The following is an 18,595-nucleotide window of genomic DNA, read 5'->3' on the forward strand; positions in this document are numbered from 1 at the left end:
AGTTCCTGCTGGACACTGCACTTTGTTCTATAATTTGCTTCCAAAGGAGCAGAATTCAAGGAGTTTCTAGTTTTGTGCTGCCTATGAGGAAGATAAATCAGATTTTGCCAGGCATGCATTGAAGTAAGAACTCTATTGGCATAATTCCCTGATGAATCTATTTTTGTGATTCAGGCAGTAATACAACAGAAGGGTTTGTGCTCACTCTTACTCTAACATGTACTGCTACATATAAACATAATTATTTTATACATGTAAATAAATAAGGTGAGCTACTGTTTCACTTAGGCTTGAGCTTACATGGCAATTTTAGGAGATAACAATGTAGTGCAGCAAGGAGATAGGAGAGGTTGGCTCCAAGCTTCAGGGGTAGGGAGACATATGAAGGGGTAATCCACTCAGATTTTTTTCTGTCTTTTATGGGCTGTGAAAAGCATGTTGTCTTTTTTTTTTTTTTTTAAAGATTTTATTTATTTATTTGACAGAGAGAGAATGAGAGAGAGCAAGCACATGAGAGGGGGGAGGGTCAGAGGGAGAAGCAGACTCCCTGCTGAGCAGGGAGCCCAATGCGGGACTCGATCCGGGGACTCCAGGATCATGACCTGAGCCGAAGGCAGTCGCTTAACCAACTGAGCCACCCAGGCGCCCCAAGCATGTTGTCTTTTTAAAGAATTCTATTCTTTAGCGTGAGACAGATGAACATAGGGAATGTTGATGTTCTGTTCAAATAACTCTTCATGGATGTTAGAGATCTGGGACTTCTTTCATTGTTAGTACTGATTGAGCTCCAGAACGTTCCCATGGGGTGTCAGTCAGTTCCTGTATATGAAGAGCCATGAACTCTTCAGGACACCTTGATATAATTTTTTTTCTCTTAGTTGAATATCCACATGGAATTCAAAAGTTCTGTGATAGCTCATGTAGGCTTATAAATTTCAGTCATTTTGGTACATGGGCCCTTAAAATAAAGCCAGTTCTTTCAATCTTGGCCTCTCAGTTTGTTTCAGACTCAAGGTAAGGAATGCAATTTTCTGTCTGTTTCCTTTTTGGGGGTGGAAGTACCCTCCTTTTCAAAAATATGCCTGATGAGTTGTTTCCCTGATTTAAAATGTCTCCATGAAAGGAGATAGATGACCCAGGTTATGTGTATGTGACGTGCCTGCATATTTTTTTTTTCTCTCTCTGTCAGTTGTCAGTCTCTTACTCTGCAGCTCTTCCATATTCCCATCTGTGGATTTGGAATCTTGGTTTGCCCTCCAGGAAGGAGTATGGTCCTTCCCATAAAAATGAGGTTTGTGTTTCATGGGACATGAGGAGTTCTGACTGTTGCGTGTCTCAGCCACTGTTATGGTGGGAGCTAAGCCACATGGCGAAGGGTCATTTGCTTAACCTTTGATTTAGCCCCTTTTGTCCCTGTCCTTTGATCTGTAAAATGGGACTAGTAATGAGGACCTGGCTTCAGAAAACTACTATTTATTTTAATTAATTAAATGGTAAAGATGGTTGAATTCAGTGGGCTTTATAATGACATGTGTAATGTTGGTGTTGTTTGTGGGTGACTGTTAGTTGGGTAACAGGTAAACTAGCACCTAGAGGCTGTTACGCTAGGCCTTCATTTCATGTTTGGCTCAACATTCTGTTATTCCGCCAAGTTCCTAGGGGAGGTCAGCACAATGACTAGTTAACAGAGACATAGGTCAAAGGCACAGTGCCTGATAGATTTTAGTTATTCAGATAAATGGGAAAGTGCTGTATTCTAGTTTTTACGGGTCTTAACTTCTGTGAATGGGTTTTATGCTGGTTTGTGAAGTTCTTCTATCTGTCTCTTACATCCCATGGAATTTGAGCCTGTAAGTTTTCGTAACTGAGACCTTTCTGAGTCTACAGAGAGGGGTGACAAGTATCGTTATCCCTCTGATCAGAATGTTCTCATTGCTTTTCATCTCATTGAGTCAAGAAAAAAGCTCTTAAAGCCCTATAGGATTTGCCACCCCGAAGGCCATTGCCTGTCTGACTTCCCCTAATACTTTCCCCTGTGCTCACTGTGTGGCAGGCATGCTGGCTTCCTTAGGTAGTGCCAGCATGCCACACATGTTCCTACTTGAGGCATCTGCATCTTTCGTTTGCTCTTCGTAGCTTTCTTCCCAGAGATTTGCGAGATTTGTGTGGCGTGCTTTCTTCCCTCCTTCAGGTTGTTTGTGCGTGCCTCTTTCTCGGTGACACCTTCCCTGACCACCCTGTCTCAAATGCTAATTGTCCCTTAGTCCTCCCTTTCCACCACATATTTTATTTGCTTATTGTCTGTCCTACCGCAAAAGAATACAAGCCAATTTGGGGAAGTGTCTGTTTTGTTCACTGCTCTATCCCTAGCACTTAAAGCAGTCCCTGGCATATAATGGACACTTGAAAATATTTGATCATTGAAAATACGTGGGGCACTTATTGGTCTCTGTTATGGGTCACTTTGTACCTCTTTCCTTGGATAGAAAGCCCTCAGGCAACTTCTCTATGACCTGACTTTTTGGACAGTGGTAGCCTAAAGGTGATAGGCTGAGCCACTGAAGGACGGTGTTGCCACCGACAGGAACTGATAGATTTGCAGCACGTGGTGCCATCAGGTTGGCATGCACAGAGGCAACTTTTAAACTTCTACTTATGTTCTGGTGTCTCTCTCTCGACTAGAGAATGTAAGCTTCAAAATAAATAAATCATCAGTAATGAATGTGAAAGGACCTTAGAAACTATAAAATGCTTTGAAAATGATAATTCCATTGGACTTGAGAATGTTTCAAATTGTTATACAATTTGAAATGGTTAAGTAATTTTCCAGGAAGAAGGGTTCTGTGGGCCAGCTTCTCTGTAGGTTTTTTTTTTTTTTTTTTTTAAAGTGAGTGCTATTCCATCCAGGCATGTGAACTGGGTCCTAGAATACAGCTACAGGCTAGAACTTGAAGTGACCATGACCAGAGAGGGGAAAGCTCACCAGTTAACATCTGGATGGAAGGCATGTACCTTCTTTGTGCATAAGACTATTCAACTACCAAGTGGCTGAAATAGTGTAGGACAAATAGAACTCAGGTTGGCCTGTTGTTAGTCTTTGAATGACTGTGACTGCTTTCAGAAAATGAGGCAGTTTAGCAAAAGTACAATTCTCATTCTTAACAAAACCCAGCCTATTCTGAAGGGGGCCAATAATTCCCATGACCCAGATTAGTTTTCTACCAATAGAAGTTTCGAGTTTTATAATGCTGATGGGCAGCAATGAAGCTGAGATTCTTGTTTGCTTTCTAAACATCCTTTTAAAAATAATCAGGTTCTTCTTTTACCCATGATCTCTTTAAGGTTAGGCTTTGTAGAAAAGAGAGGCATGTGGGACAAAATGGCAGCCTGTGCCCTGTATATAATCTGCCTCACATGTGTTTGTACACACAACACACACACACACACTGCATTGTCCCACAGCATGTAAGAGCAGTAGCTCTGGAATCAAACTGTAGATTCCCTGGCTTCAAATTCCATCTCTACCACTTATTTGATATGCAACCCTGGACAAATTGCTGAGTTTTCTGAGCGTTAACTTCTTCATGTGGGATAGTAGTAGAAGTTACCTTGTAGAGTTATTGTAAAGATCAAATGAGATAATCGATGGAGTGCTTCGTTCCTGACTTAGAGTTAAGTGCTGAGTTGCTGTTATTGTTGATGACAATTTTAATATAAACAGAGATAGGCAGGAAGTACAGGAGGTTTTCAGGAAGGGATGACATAAGAAAAAGACACAGGAGACATTATCCCAGAAGGTTTTGTAAGTATATTAGAAGGAGATTGGTATTATATTGTGAGCTTATGGTATATAATTTAATGCATATTATTAGGGAATGCATGTAATAATGATAATCATACCTTGTGAATATTTTATGGCCTTCATACCTTCCAGATGAGCAGTGTGGCCAAGGAGAGCCATGTGGTTTGTTACGTGCCTTCACCGTCAGGGTGAGCTGTCATGGCTACTCCCCCAACAACTCTCCCCAGCTTGGCAAATACTCTAAGACCCCAGTAGTTTACATGGACCTTTAAACCAGACATTTAGTGCAGCTGAGCCTTGATATCCTTAGATGAAGGTGGCCTCCCAAAGCGTGTGTGTACATGTCCCTTTTTTTTCCCCTCAATATCTGATAGGCCCCAGGGGTGTGGCACTGAGGGAGGTTAATACCATCTCTTTTCTCTTGGAATCAGTGGGGGAGATAGACAATGACAATTCCATGAATGATGACCTAATTCAGTAAGTGCCAGGAAGGAGAATTGAGGAATTAGCATTGTAACAAGATACCTGGCCTAGTACAGAGTGTCTGGAAAGACCTCTCTGAGGAAGTAAGAGTAGTAGGTAGGAAAGAGACAGATCAAGAGGGGCTGCAGAGTTTCCGTGGTGAAGGGATCAGCATGATGAAGGAGGCACCCAGTCCTAAAGAGATTTTTAGCCCAGAGATTAATGAGCAAAGGGGGCATGACGGAGAAGGACCTGGAAAGGTTAGGTGGGCCATTGCAGGATCTTGTAGGCCATGCCAGGGGTTTCCATCTTGAAATTAAGAATAGTCAGAAGCCTTTGGTGGGTTTTAAACAGGTAATAGTGTTGCATTGGAGGAAACCAGAGTGGAAATAGAGCTGGTTGCACTCTTTCCCTTTTTTTTTTTATTATTTTTATTTTTTATTTTTTTCCCTTTTGTGTGAAGAGTTCTTAGCACCAAGTGTGCTTTTGTAAGCAGGTGTTGGAGTTGACATATATAAAACTGGGCAGTACTTAACACCTTAGCAGTGAGGTTCACCAATCTGAAATATAATTTATACATTTCACCAAAAGCAGAGGAGACATTGGTAGTTATTCACACAGCTTTGAGACCTTGGATGAAAGCAGTGCAACCTGGATGGATGGACGTACGGCCATAATTGTCTTTGGTGGGCGGTGGAGGGGGGCGGGTGTGAGGCTGGGAAACTATGCTTCCAGGCACTCCTCCTGTTTTCCTTTCAATTTGCTCTTCTCTCTCAGTCTTACAGTGTTGATACTCTTTCATCATTAGGAAGTAGCTCTCTGTGCCCGCCAACTACAAATGGACTGCCCTCAAATTTGAGGGGTCTTTCCCCATTTCCATGATTGTGTCAGGTGTGCCGCCTGCAGGAAGGGAGAAGAAACAGTGGTTAGTCCAGTATCACTCTCAGGGGCATAAACAATTTTTCTCCTGAGTTTTTGGGTTTTTCCCCCCTTCTTTTACTTTAGTAATTTGGGTGGGGAATGTAGGAGCAGCATTTGTTTTTTTGTTGTATCGACTATTCACCACAGGCTCAAACATGTAACTGCTCTGTGTATTCATTTTTGGTTGGGTTTTCTAAGGAAAAATTTGTCTCTTTAAGCCTAGGCTGAGCTGACCCTAAGTGGTGTGGGAACAGCAAAGTGCCATGGTGATATGGGCTTCCTCTCCTGGCTCTGCCCTTCATGGGCCTTGTGGCCTCAGGCAAATTACTTAACTTCCCAGCGCCTTAGTTTCATCATCTGTAAAATGGCAGTGATAGCCTTACCTACCTGCCTCAAAGGGTTTTCTTTCTTTTTTTTTTTTTTTAAAGATTTTATTTATTTATTTATTTGAGAGAGAGAGAGAAACAGCATGAGAGGGGATAGGGTCAGAGGGAGAAGCAGGCTCCCCGCTGAGCCGGGAGCCCGATGTGGGACTCGATCCCAGGACCCTGGGATCATAACCCGAGCCGAAGGCAGTTGCTTAACCAACTGAGCCACCCAGGCGCCCCCAAAGGGTTTTCTTGAAGATTATATCCACCATAAGCACCGACTGAACGGTTCAAAGCTTTAAGTATGGCTTCTCACTGGATGACCATTCCCAGAAGAATGTTGAATACAGCTGATGAGCACGACCCAAGTCAATACACAGAACGATCTATTTTAAACTCTATTTCTGGTGCCAGCCATTGGGACAGCCCAGCAAAGCTGTATTTATGGCTCTGATGGGTTTCCTTGGCACAGGCCTGCCCAGCACCATTTAGACTGGTCCAGTCTTACCAAGTCCTGGTAGTATCCAGGCAACACACACACACAGACTCACTTACTAGAAAACATGTAGCCACTGAGGGGCAGGGATTCCCCTCAGCACTCCCCATTATAGACTAAGGATGAATTTGAAGTTGTTGAAAGGAACCACATTACCAATTCTGAAAATTAAATTTGACTTGTTAGCCACAAAAAGAGCATAGTTCCAGTAGCTTCATCTCCAGCTCATCCTTCTCAGCCCCAGAGCTTGGAGCTTCTCTGCCCCTGGATGGTAGTAGAGAGAAGAGTGATACTGACTACAGCTTCAGGGCCCACCCACCCAACCACTTTCAGAATAGGTAACCCTGGGCCTGCCTGGTACTGCCTGCCTGTGTGCTCCAGAGGATGCCCTTCAAATCATGATCCAGCCCCCAGTCCAGAGACGCTCATGAGAGGGGGAACAGTCGGTGTAGAAACGTGCCGTGGAATGACTGTGAACACAGTCATTTAGAGGAATGAGCTCTGTGTGGCCTCCAGGCAGGGGAATGTTTGGAGCTAGGCTTTGCAGGGGGGTGGACTTCGGATGGGGAGGACTTGCTAGGCAGGCCAGGGACAAAGTGGTGCTCCTGAAGGCAGAGTGAGCTTGGTGGGTTTGCTGTTGGCTGTTAGGCTCCCAGTCTGTCGTGCCAGAGGTACTTGGGGGGAAGTGATGGGTAATAAGTAATACTATGTTCTGGGCTCTTCTATAGTTTTGAAGTATTTTGTAATTTTTAAAAAGGAAGAAAGAAAAACAAAAGAATAATAAGATGAGAAATACAAAATGTCAGGTAACAGAAGTCCTGAAAATATAGGTGGAGGAGTGAGGGCTCTGCCCCAGGTAGAAAGAAGCAGGCCTCCCAAGGTTCCTGCACAGGATACGGAGTGACAGCACCAAACACTGTGATTTTATTTATTTATTTATTTATTTATTTTATTTATTTTTTTAAAGATTTTATTTATTTATTTGACAGAGAGAGACACAGCGAGAGAGGGAACACAAGCAGGGGGAGTGGGAGAGGGAGAAGCAGGCTTCCCACCAAGCAGAGAGCCCGATGTGGGGCTCGATCCAGGGACTCCAGGATCATGACCTGAGCCGAAGGCAGTCGCTTAACCAACTGAGCCACCCAGGCGCCCAAACACTGTGATTTTAAATTAGCAGTTGCTGCTACTTCTCCCATTATCGTCACCACTGCCTTGACTGCCACCATGAACAATGGCAGCTGTCTTTTATTACACCATTATTTCAGGCCAAGAGATTTATTCACCTCATCTTACTTAATCAGCCTTAAAACTTTATGAGGGTAGGTATTATTGCTCCTGTTTTCCAGGTGAAAAAATAGGCTTAGAGCTGCCAAGTGACTTGTCTGCTGTCTTCCAGCTGGGAATATCTGTCTGACTCCAGCCCCTGTGCTTACTGTGCTTTACTGTCTCCTTAGGCCTTTTTTTCCATATTTGTAAACTGGAGATAATATTTGTACTCTCTACCGGTGGAGTAGCACTTTCCAAATTTTAAGTCATGGCACATTAGGGGTGTGTGAAACTGAATTAAGATGGAATAGAATAGAAAATATCAACATTCATCACCCTTACTATTCCTGAAATTTTTGTTTCTGGTTTGTGTGTGTGTCTTTCTGTTTATGTATATATGTATGCATGCCCTAGTGAAATGTTATGTAGGAAAATGTATTCCCTACCATGGGACATTGTCAGAAAGTTGCAGAGCTACTGCGTTCTTTGAGATATCATGAAGGTCGAATAAACATAAAACGTAGTTGCTGAGCTCCTTAGAAACTCTAAAACACCCTGCAAGTGTAAATTGGGATCATTATTTAACCCTGGAACCTGAAGCACGGCATGGCAGGTCAGTGTCGCTGTGCTGTTCTACCAGCCATGCGGTCTATTGCAGGAAGTGCTAACCTGTCACCACATTGTGTCCAGTGGAGCCAGGACTTAGCTTTGACACTCCTTCCTTGACACAGCACTCCAGACCTCAAGATGGAAGCTATTTGCAAACCCAGCAATAGGCTTATGTTTTGTTGGCAGACATCAGGCCCAGTCTGTGGTTATAAAGCACTGCTTGGCACTTCCAGAGTCATGGCTCTCATTTAGACAAAGGAAAACAGATGTGATCCCTATAACAGCACAGGGGCACTGCATTACAAGCCCCAAAGGGGTTGACTTCTCTCTCCTCCTCTCATAACACTCCCACCATCATCCTCATCTGGAAATGATTTACCTCCTTCTGCCTCTCAGAGGTCATCGGACCAATCCAGAGTCCCCACCCATTTCCCCTTACAGAAAGGTGCAAGAGACCCCTCCGCCAAGGCCATTTTCCTTAGAACATGCTCTTTCCTCATTAATTGTATTTCATGAGGGAACTGCTGGTAACATGGGGTGCCAGTCCCCCAACAACTGCCCTGAAGGCATGCTTTTAAGGAGATACACTGCTTTTCAGCTAATGTAGCAAACTCAGTGGTCACAAAAGGAACTGTGTCTCCCCCCGGTTGAAATCACATGTGTAACTCTGTTTCTGCAACCTGGAAAGGAAGCCTATAGAATTGGCAGTTCTTGCAGAAGGCACCACAGAAAAGTCCATGTCGACCTAGGGATCTGAAAGGCATGTCAGAGACTCCTTCAGTGGAATGTGCAATGCACAAGAAACTTTTGTGTATGGATTTTAAGTCAAGACTCAACATGACATTCTGGACTACGTGAGGAAGAGCTCAAGCAGCTCAATTACCCACCCACAAAGTAAGCTCTTGGTGTTTTACAGACCTCACTAATGAATGAGTCCCGTGGCCTCTGCTGGACTAGCCTTCCCAGTGCTCTGCCAGCCTGCCTCCCACACACCTGTAAATTTGTCAAGCTATAATGGATGGCTGGTGCCAGTAGAGGCTGAGGTCTATGCCTCTTTCCCCAGGATACAGAGAGATCTCAAGCCATTAATAATTCATTCTAGAGTAATGAACATAGCCATATGAACTTGTGAGCAGTAATAATCAAGTGACAGATCAATTTATTACTTCAGTATGCCAAAAGATAATGGTAGTCAGTCTACAAAAGTTAAAACTTTCCCCCCAAAAAAGTTTCATAAGCCTTAGATCAATGTGTTTTTTAAGTTCTAAAATAAAACAGATTTTTAAAAAGGAAATGAATTATGTTGGGTAATGGCCTCAAGCCTTTTTATATTCAGAGTTGCTTATCTAGAATTACTGTACCTTTTTTCCCAATGCCTTTGGGCACTGGGGCCTGCAAATTAGAGTAACTGTTATTCATTAATTAAATCTAAGAAATGAAACACAACTCCAGGCTTTGAAAAAGGAGGTTGGAATAGTTGAGATATATTCCCCTCCAAAAAATCATCGATAATAATTGGAGGTTTTATGCGTAAGTAGCTGGATTGGGAACAGTTGTTTTATGCCTACCCAGACACATCCCATTTAACACCTCATGAGTATTCGTTGGACTTCTCCTGGGCCAGGCACTGTGCTCAGTGGGGGTGTTACCACTTAAAATAAGCACAGTCTCTATCCTAAGACAGTGGAGAGACATTACTAACATGTAATAAAGATAATACTTCTGCCTTCATTGAGAGGCAGAGGATTGGGGAAAGACTGGACAGAGACTGCAGAAAGGAAGGGGGCCATTTGAGAAGAATAAGAGAACATTCTAGGCAGTGGAATGACAAAGGCAGATAGGTGTGAAAGTGGGGAGAAGATGGGTAGTAAATTGCTGTAATAATAATCACTATGTTTCCCACACATTACCATATTTAATGTGCACAGCCACCTCATCAAGTAAACTTATTATTCACCTCCCCTCCCCTTCAAAGCTTAGACGTTGAGTCGCTTGTCCAGGGACCTAGAGCTGGGAGGTGGCAGAGGAGGGCTTAGAGGTGAGTTGGGAAAGGAGTCTGGGCTTTACATTAAAGACAATGGAGCCCATCAAGGGTTTATAATCATTATCAGAACAGTCAAACAATAGCAGCATTGCTAAATACTTTACACACACCGTGTCATTGTATAAGGGCACGGAATTCACTTCCTGCACACAGGAGCCCATGATGAAAGGAGTGATGTTACAAGCAGCTTGTAAATGGGCATACTTGCTGATTGACTGAGTTACAGAACCAAAGTCTTTCCCCTTGCTGGGTAAGAACCTGACCCTCTGCATTGAATGTGAGACAGAAATGTGATACAGCTCTGGGTAGATGGGAAGCTATGTAAGTAAAATCAAGACCTTCCACTAGAACTCAAAAAATGTTTGCAAAATACTTTTATGTGGACCAGAAACAGGACAGTATATCAGTGGCAACTCTCCTTGCTTAGCAGTCAAAAGGCAAGTTCTCTTTGTATCTGGCTGGTTCCACAGTTAAAAGTTTCACGGACCTAACCACCCCCTGCCCCTTTCAGAGGAGAAGGGTTTTTTTTATGACATTAGACTTATAGCCCTAGAAAATTATAGAAAAGTCCACATCTGCTGATAAAATTGGTTGATGTAGTAATTTCAGTGAAGGTTCAGTTTCACCACCAGCACTATAAGGCAGTAGAACGTCTTCTCCTCCTACAAAATAGAAGTATTCAAGAGAAACAGTGCAGGCATTTATAGAATTGTGTGAAAAAATACTCTGTATAAATAGCACTAAATGCTAGGGAGGTATGTCTGTGCAAACTGCTATCTCTGTCCAATTTCTCTCTAGTTTCTAGTAATGAATAGTTTCCTTTTTCTAACAGGTGATTTAGGGAAGCCCCTAATATTTTCTTAACAATACTAAATTGGGCTTAACTTTTAACTTATTTGTTGTCAATAGATCATTTGTGTATTTTTAAACACAGGGCCAGCAAATGAACAATTAAGTTTTGTGGCTAGGTCACAGTTTGGAGTTCAGATATATGTTTTGAGTACTGTTTATCCAAAAATATGTATATGTATTTAGCAGATCACTTAGATCCAGCTACTGCTGACCCTGTGTGTTCGTGAGATTTTGAGTATAAGTGACAGGATAAACACAGCCCCATGGACACACAGTAGTGCACTTTTATTTCTGTTTATGCCGTATGTGTTGCTTAATGTAAGCCACATGTTTAATGCAATGGGGTTTAATACTCTGAGCCTAAAGTGCTGAATTTCCTAAGATCTATTAGTCTTAAAAATTAGGTCTTGTTTCGTGCCTGTATTTGCAAATGTATTAAAGCCATCAAGAGTTTTTATATTTGCACTAGAGAAAATGCTAAAGATCACAGTGGTTTAAGCAACAGCCAAGTATACAACAGCCAAGTATAAAAAGCTGGGATATGATAAAAAGTAATTTTAAAAATTCTGTACCTCCTAAATGAAAACTCTACCTCGAATGGTGGTTTTTATAAAAGAGATGAGCAGTTAGCTGGATTTGCAGAACAGGGATTCAGATGTGCAAAGTTTTACATTTTGGAGGGCAGCTGCTTTGGTTGGTTGGTTGGTTGGGTTGGTGGTTGGTAGGCAAAACAGAATTGGGTAAAGGAGTGTCATGTCCTGGAAGAGCAAAATAGCCAGAATACTAAAGATTTCTGAAAACTTTGGGGGACAAAAATACAAGTAGAGAAGTCTCTCTTTGGACTCAAAGACATCCTAAGACGTCCCAGAGTCTGGCTCCTATCGGATGAGGAGTCTGAAGATAGGGAAGTCAGCTATCTATTTGTACTGTCTTTCTCTCATTTGTGCCTTTTCTTTTCCTTCCTCCCAGTGTTGCTAACAACCACAAGCAGAATCTGATGACAGTGGCAAACCTCGGTGTGGTGTTTGGACCCACCCTGCTGCGTCCTCAGGAAGAAACAGTAGCAGCCATCATGGACATCAAGTTTCAGAACATTGTTATTGAGATCCTAATAGAAAATCACGAAAAGGTAATATATCATTGGTCACTGGGAGTGGAGATTTGTCTTTGGGGGAACCTGAGTTGGAAATGGCATTCAGGGTTGAAGCAGGTTCCCATTGCTAATGACTCTTACACCATGATGCTGCTGAAGCTGCTGCTGATGGTGGTGAGGTTGGTGGTAGTCATCATCTTGTCATGCAGCAGTGGCCAAATGGAGAGTCAGGGAGAGCAGTGGTGGTTATGGTAGTGGTTATTGTGGGCAACGTTGGTTGAGCATTTTTCTGTCCTGAGAACTGGGCTAAGTGCTTTATATGGGTTGTTACTGTATCCTCACGACAATCCAGTGAAAGAGGCATTCTTATGAGCCTCCTTTAGAAAATGACCCTTACCCATTTTTTACGTGGTTGTCTTCTCATGAAGTTGAGGTTTTTCCCTTAATATTAGGGAGAGTAACCTTTTTTTTATCCCAAGTGCCAATATTTTTCCTAATCTGTAGTTTACCCTCCAGTTCTCTAAATGTATTTTTTCATACTGTGTCTGTTGGGAGGAGTCTGTCTTGTCTTTTAGGGCCGTGGAGTTTCTGGTCTTTCTTAAAAGATCTCTCTCATCCCACATAATGAAGTTTGTCAACAGAGCTGCCCTTACAAAACTTGGATGGGGGCCATGAAGTTTTATGCATCTGTCCCACCTTAGTTCCGAGGAGCACATCCTTAAGAAGCTTCTCAGAACTTGTAGGGTCCCCTAGAACACCATTTGATAGCCACAGTGCTGGGATATAATAAAAAGTAATTTAAAAAATTCTGTACCTCCTAAATGAAAACTCTACCTCGAATGGTGGTTTAATTGTGCTAGATAATCTAGCCTGTAAAATAAATCTGTAGTCAGACCACTTCTTATCACTTGTCTGCACTGATAATACTCTGACACAAGCCATCATCATCTCTTGTCTCAATATTTACAACAGCATCCTCGTTTGTTCCCTTCCCCTACCCTTGGCCTGTCTATTTTGGTAACAGCCACCAGAGTGAGATTTTTTCAGTGCTAAGTCAAATCATATCATTTGTCTGCTGATTACCTTCCAGGGACTTCCCATTTCATGGCATGGAAGTCAGAGCCCTTATAAGAGCCTGGAAGGTCCTACACAGGCTCTGTTACTTACCTCATCTCATCTACGGCCTTCTGTTTTAGTTCACTCCAATGGCCACCTTGACTGCCTTGCTGTTCATTACACGTCACAGCATGCACACCTCAAGGCCTTTGCAGTTGCTTTTCCCAGCACTTGGAATGGTCTTTCTCCACGGAACTTTATGGCATACTTCCTCACCTCTTTTAGGCCTTCTAAATGAGGCCTACCTAGATCTTTCTGTTTAAAATTGCATATATTTCCAACTCCAACATTCCCCTTCTCCCTGATACTGTTTTATATCTCCACAGCATTTTACAACTTCCTACTATAGTACATAATTTGCCTACTGGTTAAATATCTTGCCTTTCTGACCTCCACTAGGATATATGCTTCTTGCATGCAGGGACTTTTATCTGTTTTGTCCGCTGCTTTATCCCCAGGTCCTCAGTAGGCACTCATATGTGTTGGATGAACGAATGGGCCCTTGTGGTATCTGGCCTCCAAATGGTTCCAAGTGACCCTTTGTCACCTGGTATTCACTGCTCTGTATAGTCCCCTCTCTGAAGAGGGGATCCTAGTATTGATCCCAATGTGATTAATAGGAAATTACAAAACTAATGGAGACTGACTTGGAGACTGATCAAATAAGAACTTGCAGCATTTGCTTTGGCTTCTGGACTTGCATATTCTAGGGGAAACAAGCTACCATGTTGTGACATAACCCTGTGGGGAGGAAGTGAGGCTTCCTGCCAACAAGCAGACCAGGTGGGCCGCTATATGAGTGAGTCACTTGGATGTGAATCCTTCAATCCTGGTCAGTCCTTCAGATGATGCAGCCCCAATGGACATCTTGTGTGCAATGTCATAAGAGACCAGTGAGCTAAGCCCCTCCTGAATTCCTGACTCATAAAAACTGGAGAGACACTAAATGTTTTAAGCCACTAAGTTTTCAAGGTAATTTGTTGTGGAGCATTAATAACTACTAAAGAACCTCTGAATATAAACTTTCACAAAGTAACAAGTATCCTGCGAAGTTGTTTAAGTGGCATGGCCTTCCTTTTACATGGTTAATAAAGAGATAGGAAATCAAATGATTTATTTGAAGAAATTATCTTTTCTCTATTCCAAATTTTGGACCTCCATCCAGCCACCTCCCTCAAATATAGTTAAATCAGGTATAAGTAAACTTTATGTGATATATGAAAAAAATGAACTTGTGAAAAGGGAATATAATTGAATAGCAGTTAAAAATGGTTTCTAGGGATGCCTCAGTGGCTCAGTTGGTTAAACGTCTGCCTTCGGCTCAGGTCATGATCCCAGGGTCCTGGGATCAAGCCCTGTGTTGGGTTCCCTGCTCAGCAAGGGAGCTGCTTCTCCCTCTGCCTGCCACTCCCCCTGCGTGTGCACGCCCTCTGTCAAATAAATAAATAAAAATCTTTTTTAAAAACTGGTTTCTAAAGACAAACCATATGGGGGCGCCTGGGTGGCTCAGTTGGTTAAGCGACTGCCTTCGGCTCAGGTCATGATCCTGGAGTCCCGGGATCGAGTCCCGCATCGGGCTCCCTGCTCAGCAGGGGGTCTGCTTCTCCCTCTGCCCTCTTCCCTCTTGTGTTGTCTCTCATTCTCTCTCTCTCAAATAAATAAAATCTTTAAAAAAAAAAAAAAGACAAACCATCTGGATTCAAATCTGCCACCTCTTTCTAGTTATGTGACCATGAACAGATTACTTAACTTCTCTGTGCTCAGTCTAACTGCTGGAACAAATAACCCCCAAATATCAGTGACTCAGGAGGATAGAAGTTTATCTCTTGCTCACAAAAGAGTTCTCCGTGGGTATTACGAAGGTGGTATCCTCTGTGGCAATTAAGCAACTCAGGTGCCTTCCATCTAGTTGTTTTTACCAGATGGTAAAAGTTTACCAGAAAGGTAAAACTGCCTTCTGCTCTGCAGATTTCTGCAATCAACCAGTTGGGTGCAATGAGAGAGTCTGGAAGACTGGGTAAGATTGTATAGACTAAGCACAGAGGATGCTTTCCTTATTTTCTTCCACATTCCGTTGGTCAGAAGTCGGTCACATGGCAACATCTAACTGTAAGGGAGGCTGGGAAAGCAAGCTAACTGTGTGCTTAGAGCAAGGGGAAGCGAGTTTGATGACCAACTAGCCAGTTAGCCACATTCCGTCAGTTGGTTTTCTCTGAGGATTAAATAAGGTATGATATGTAAAGGACTTAGCCAGGAATCTGGCATGACATAAGGTTTAATAACTGTAAACCATTGTTTTTAGCAGTCTCAACAGAGTGCTCTGAAAATAGAGCTCAAGTCCACTTCTGCATGTCACATGTCCCCCTCTCCCAAAATAAAACTTTTTGTAATTTGATCTTTTCTTTAATAAAATATTAAATGTTGAGACAGATATGCAAAGAATGAACAGTGTGATTATGTTCCATCTCCTCAAAGGGGCGGTATTTAAGCCTATAAACAGGCAGTGTCCAATGATTTTTTGAACTATAACTCTTCTTGGTGTCTTTGGGCTTTCAAAGCCAGCAAGCAAATTCAAAAGTAGCATGATAGAAAAAAGGACCAGAAAGTGCTAATAACAATATTGAAACTTGGGTAAACAAGCAGCCATCCTGCCAAAGGCACAAAATACAGAAATAGAAATGAAATATGAAGTGCATGGCCAGGACTGTAAGTATATGGGCAAGAACTGGTGGAAAATACTCATCTGGTTTGGTGGGTTATAAATTATGGTACTCTCTGCTGTGTATTTGTTAAGGTACCTACAGTATTAAGAGTATTACACTTCTTCATTATATGTTCCTTTTCATTAGTCTTTGCCAGAGAGTGGGATGAATCACATTGAGGGTTTATGTTCCTGTGGGAGCCAGTGATGAAAGAGTATGACTGAAAACATTTCTGGGATGAAGACTGCCCCAGAGTGCCTGTTCCCAGTCCTGAAGGAGCCTAGTGTACCATCTTGATAGAGGTTTTTTAATCGGGGGTCCACGATGGGCCAAAGTTTGCAAGACCTGGATATGTGCATTCTTCTGGGGGGAAAGTCCTTCATATTCATCAGGTTTGCCTTTCTGGTAAAAACAACTTAGAATAAGTCAACTAGACTCCTTTTTAAATATAGCTTTAGGTCTGGTCTGGTATAAAATGAGCAGTTCCTGCTTTAGGCTCCTTTTGGAGCCTATGAAGTTCACCTAATAGAAATCCTAAGCATCCATGGCCATGCTCTGGCCCCTGGCTTTCTGGAGATGATGCTTTGGATAAATATCCCCCCAGTAGAACTGAACTGTAGTCATCAAATCCAGAGCACTCTTATGTCCTCAGATGAATATTGTCGGAGACTTATTCTTTAAAATTTACACTATTAACATCTTAGTTAATATTTAATGAGTATTCCCTTAGACTTGGCTATAATTTTCTAGAAATATGCACATACATACACAAATGTCCATGAGTGACTACTTTTCTAACTTTAGTGTCACAAGTTGGACAAAATTCTGAAACCCCACTTGAAGAAATGCTTTCACAGCATCTTTTTATCCTATCTGCCAACAAGAAGCATGAGATAGTATATGCCGTCTTGCTTGAAACAAGGTCTAAAATGTATGTCCCCCGCAATGACTGGCATAATACTCTCTCATGTTGTTAAGAACATTTTGTAGAAGGTGTTTCATTGGTCCCTTGGAATAAAATTAGGTAACAGATGTGTAGTAACAGTAGACAGAAGTAATAGAAGATAGTACCAAAAGAGGGTATGGTGGCCCAGGCATCTAGCCACTGGAGCCACTCCGAGACAGAGAGAACCATAAGATGCCTGTTGTAGTTATCTATTCCTGCATAACAGATCATCTCCAAACCTAGTGACTTAAAACAGCAAGGATTATTATTTTTTTTTTTGCTCTCAATTCTGTGGGTCAGAAATTTGGGGAGCGCTCCTGTGTGTCCCATATGGTATCTGCTGGGGAGGTTTGACTGCAGCTGGCTGATCCAAGATGGCCTTAATCCACATGTCTGGAACCTGGGAACTAGCTGTCAGCTGGGACACCTTGGTTCTCTTCTCTGTGGCCTCTTTATCTCCATGTGATCCCTCTTCACTTGATAGTCTGGGCCAGACTTCCAAGGGGGCAAACACAGAAGCCACAAGGCCTCCTAAGGCGTCAGCCTGGAATAGACAGAGTGTCGCTTCAGCCACATTGTGTTGGTCAAAGCAAGTCACCAGACCAACCAGACTGAAGAGGTGGGAAAGAGACCCCACCTCTGGCTGAGAGAAGCCGTGTGCACATAGAGGGGAAGGGGCAGTTGTGAGCTGCCATCTGTGTAGGTGTTCTGCCATAAGGCCTCACTCCCTATGCCTGGCAAGTTCCTGTTGGAAAAGGCATGGCTTTCTTATGAGAAGCTTGCGCTGAACACAGGCAGTTCCTTGGTATTTCTTACAGAAAGCGCTCTTCTCCTTCTTAGCATTGCCATTTTTTACACAGCCAGGGGGCATCAAACATTTGTTGATACTGACAAGTCAGTCCTCAAATACCCTTTGGTATTGAGCCTCAGTGTGGAGAACTAACTCATCTATGTCTAAAACTGGAAAAACATCTTTGTCTTTAAAATTGACATTTAAAAGAGGGGGGCAGGGAATGTTTTCTAGCCATAAAATTCAGCTGCTTTTACCTGATGAAACGTCTTTTTTTTTTTTTTTTAAGAGAAGGAAAAAGGCTTCTGTGTTTGAACTGGCTAAAGTATATGGCTAAAGCATATGCCCAGAAACTCAGTCCTTCACCTCCCCCGGCAGACCCAGTGAGGAGAGCGATGTTTGGAATAGTTGTAGGAGATAAATATCCCACAGTAAGTGGAGGCAGAGAGGAAAAAGCCAGAAGATAGGGACTATGTTTGGGGGCTGGTGGGGATCTTCCTTTTCCATGTTTGGTAATATATACTGATTTACTTACTCTGTTGAAGGTAATGGATCTTTGTAATGTACATAGTTTAGAAGCAGTAACAGTTAACTTTTATTATAGCTTCTTATCCACAAGATACTGTGCTAAGCAGCTTTATATCATCATATCATTTAATTTTTACAAGGTCCATATTTTTACCTCTAGTTTACAAATTATGAACCTGAAGTGTAAAGAGTTTAAGAAACAGACCTTAGGAGAGGAACTAGATCTGAACTGCTTTTACAACCCAAGCTGCTCAAATCTGCTCTAGTTTATCTCTGTGCCATGCATTTATTGAGCATCTACTACTGGCTGGAAAGGAATAAGAGGGGACCTTTTTCCCAAGGCCCTCCGATTTTATCAGGGTATGACTAAGCATGATACAGCATGCTAAGTGACATCCAGTAAGACGAGTCAAGTGTATGGCATCACTGAAGAGAAATCACTTAATTCTGCTTGTACCGGGCTCAGACAGATAAAGACATTTTCTAGGCAGAGAAAGAGTTGAGACATGAGGGACAGCCTTCTAGGGATTAATTAACTCATGTGTGTTAAAATGACATGGTTGTGAAAGAATGTGGGTTATATGTTAGCAAGTGGTGGGA

General features: G+C 42.4%; 1 protein-coding gene across 5 annotated transcripts in view; it reads left to right on the forward strand.

Annotated features, from left to right (window-relative positions):
* The window catches only part of ARHGAP26 (Rho GTPase activating protein 26), a 431,503-nt gene that overhangs the window by 307,607 nt on the left and 105,301 nt on the right, over positions 1-18,595 (forward strand). For all 5 annotated transcript variants that reach the window (XM_035014358.1, XM_035014359.1, XM_035014361.1 and 2 more), the window contains exon 18: positions 11,790-11,949. In XM_035014358.1, coding sequence (XP_034870249.1) covers positions 11,790-11,949 — 160 coding nt within the window. The remainder of the gene's footprint in view (positions 1-11,789; positions 11,950-18,595) is intronic.

Source organism: Mirounga leonina, unplaced genomic scaffold (assembly GCF_011800145.1).
Source record: "Mirounga leonina isolate KUSES-001 unplaced genomic scaffold, KU_Mleo_1.0 Mir_168, whole genome shotgun sequence".
In the NCBI taxonomy this organism is placed as follows: Eukaryota; Metazoa; Chordata; class Mammalia; order Carnivora; family Phocidae; genus Mirounga; species Mirounga leonina.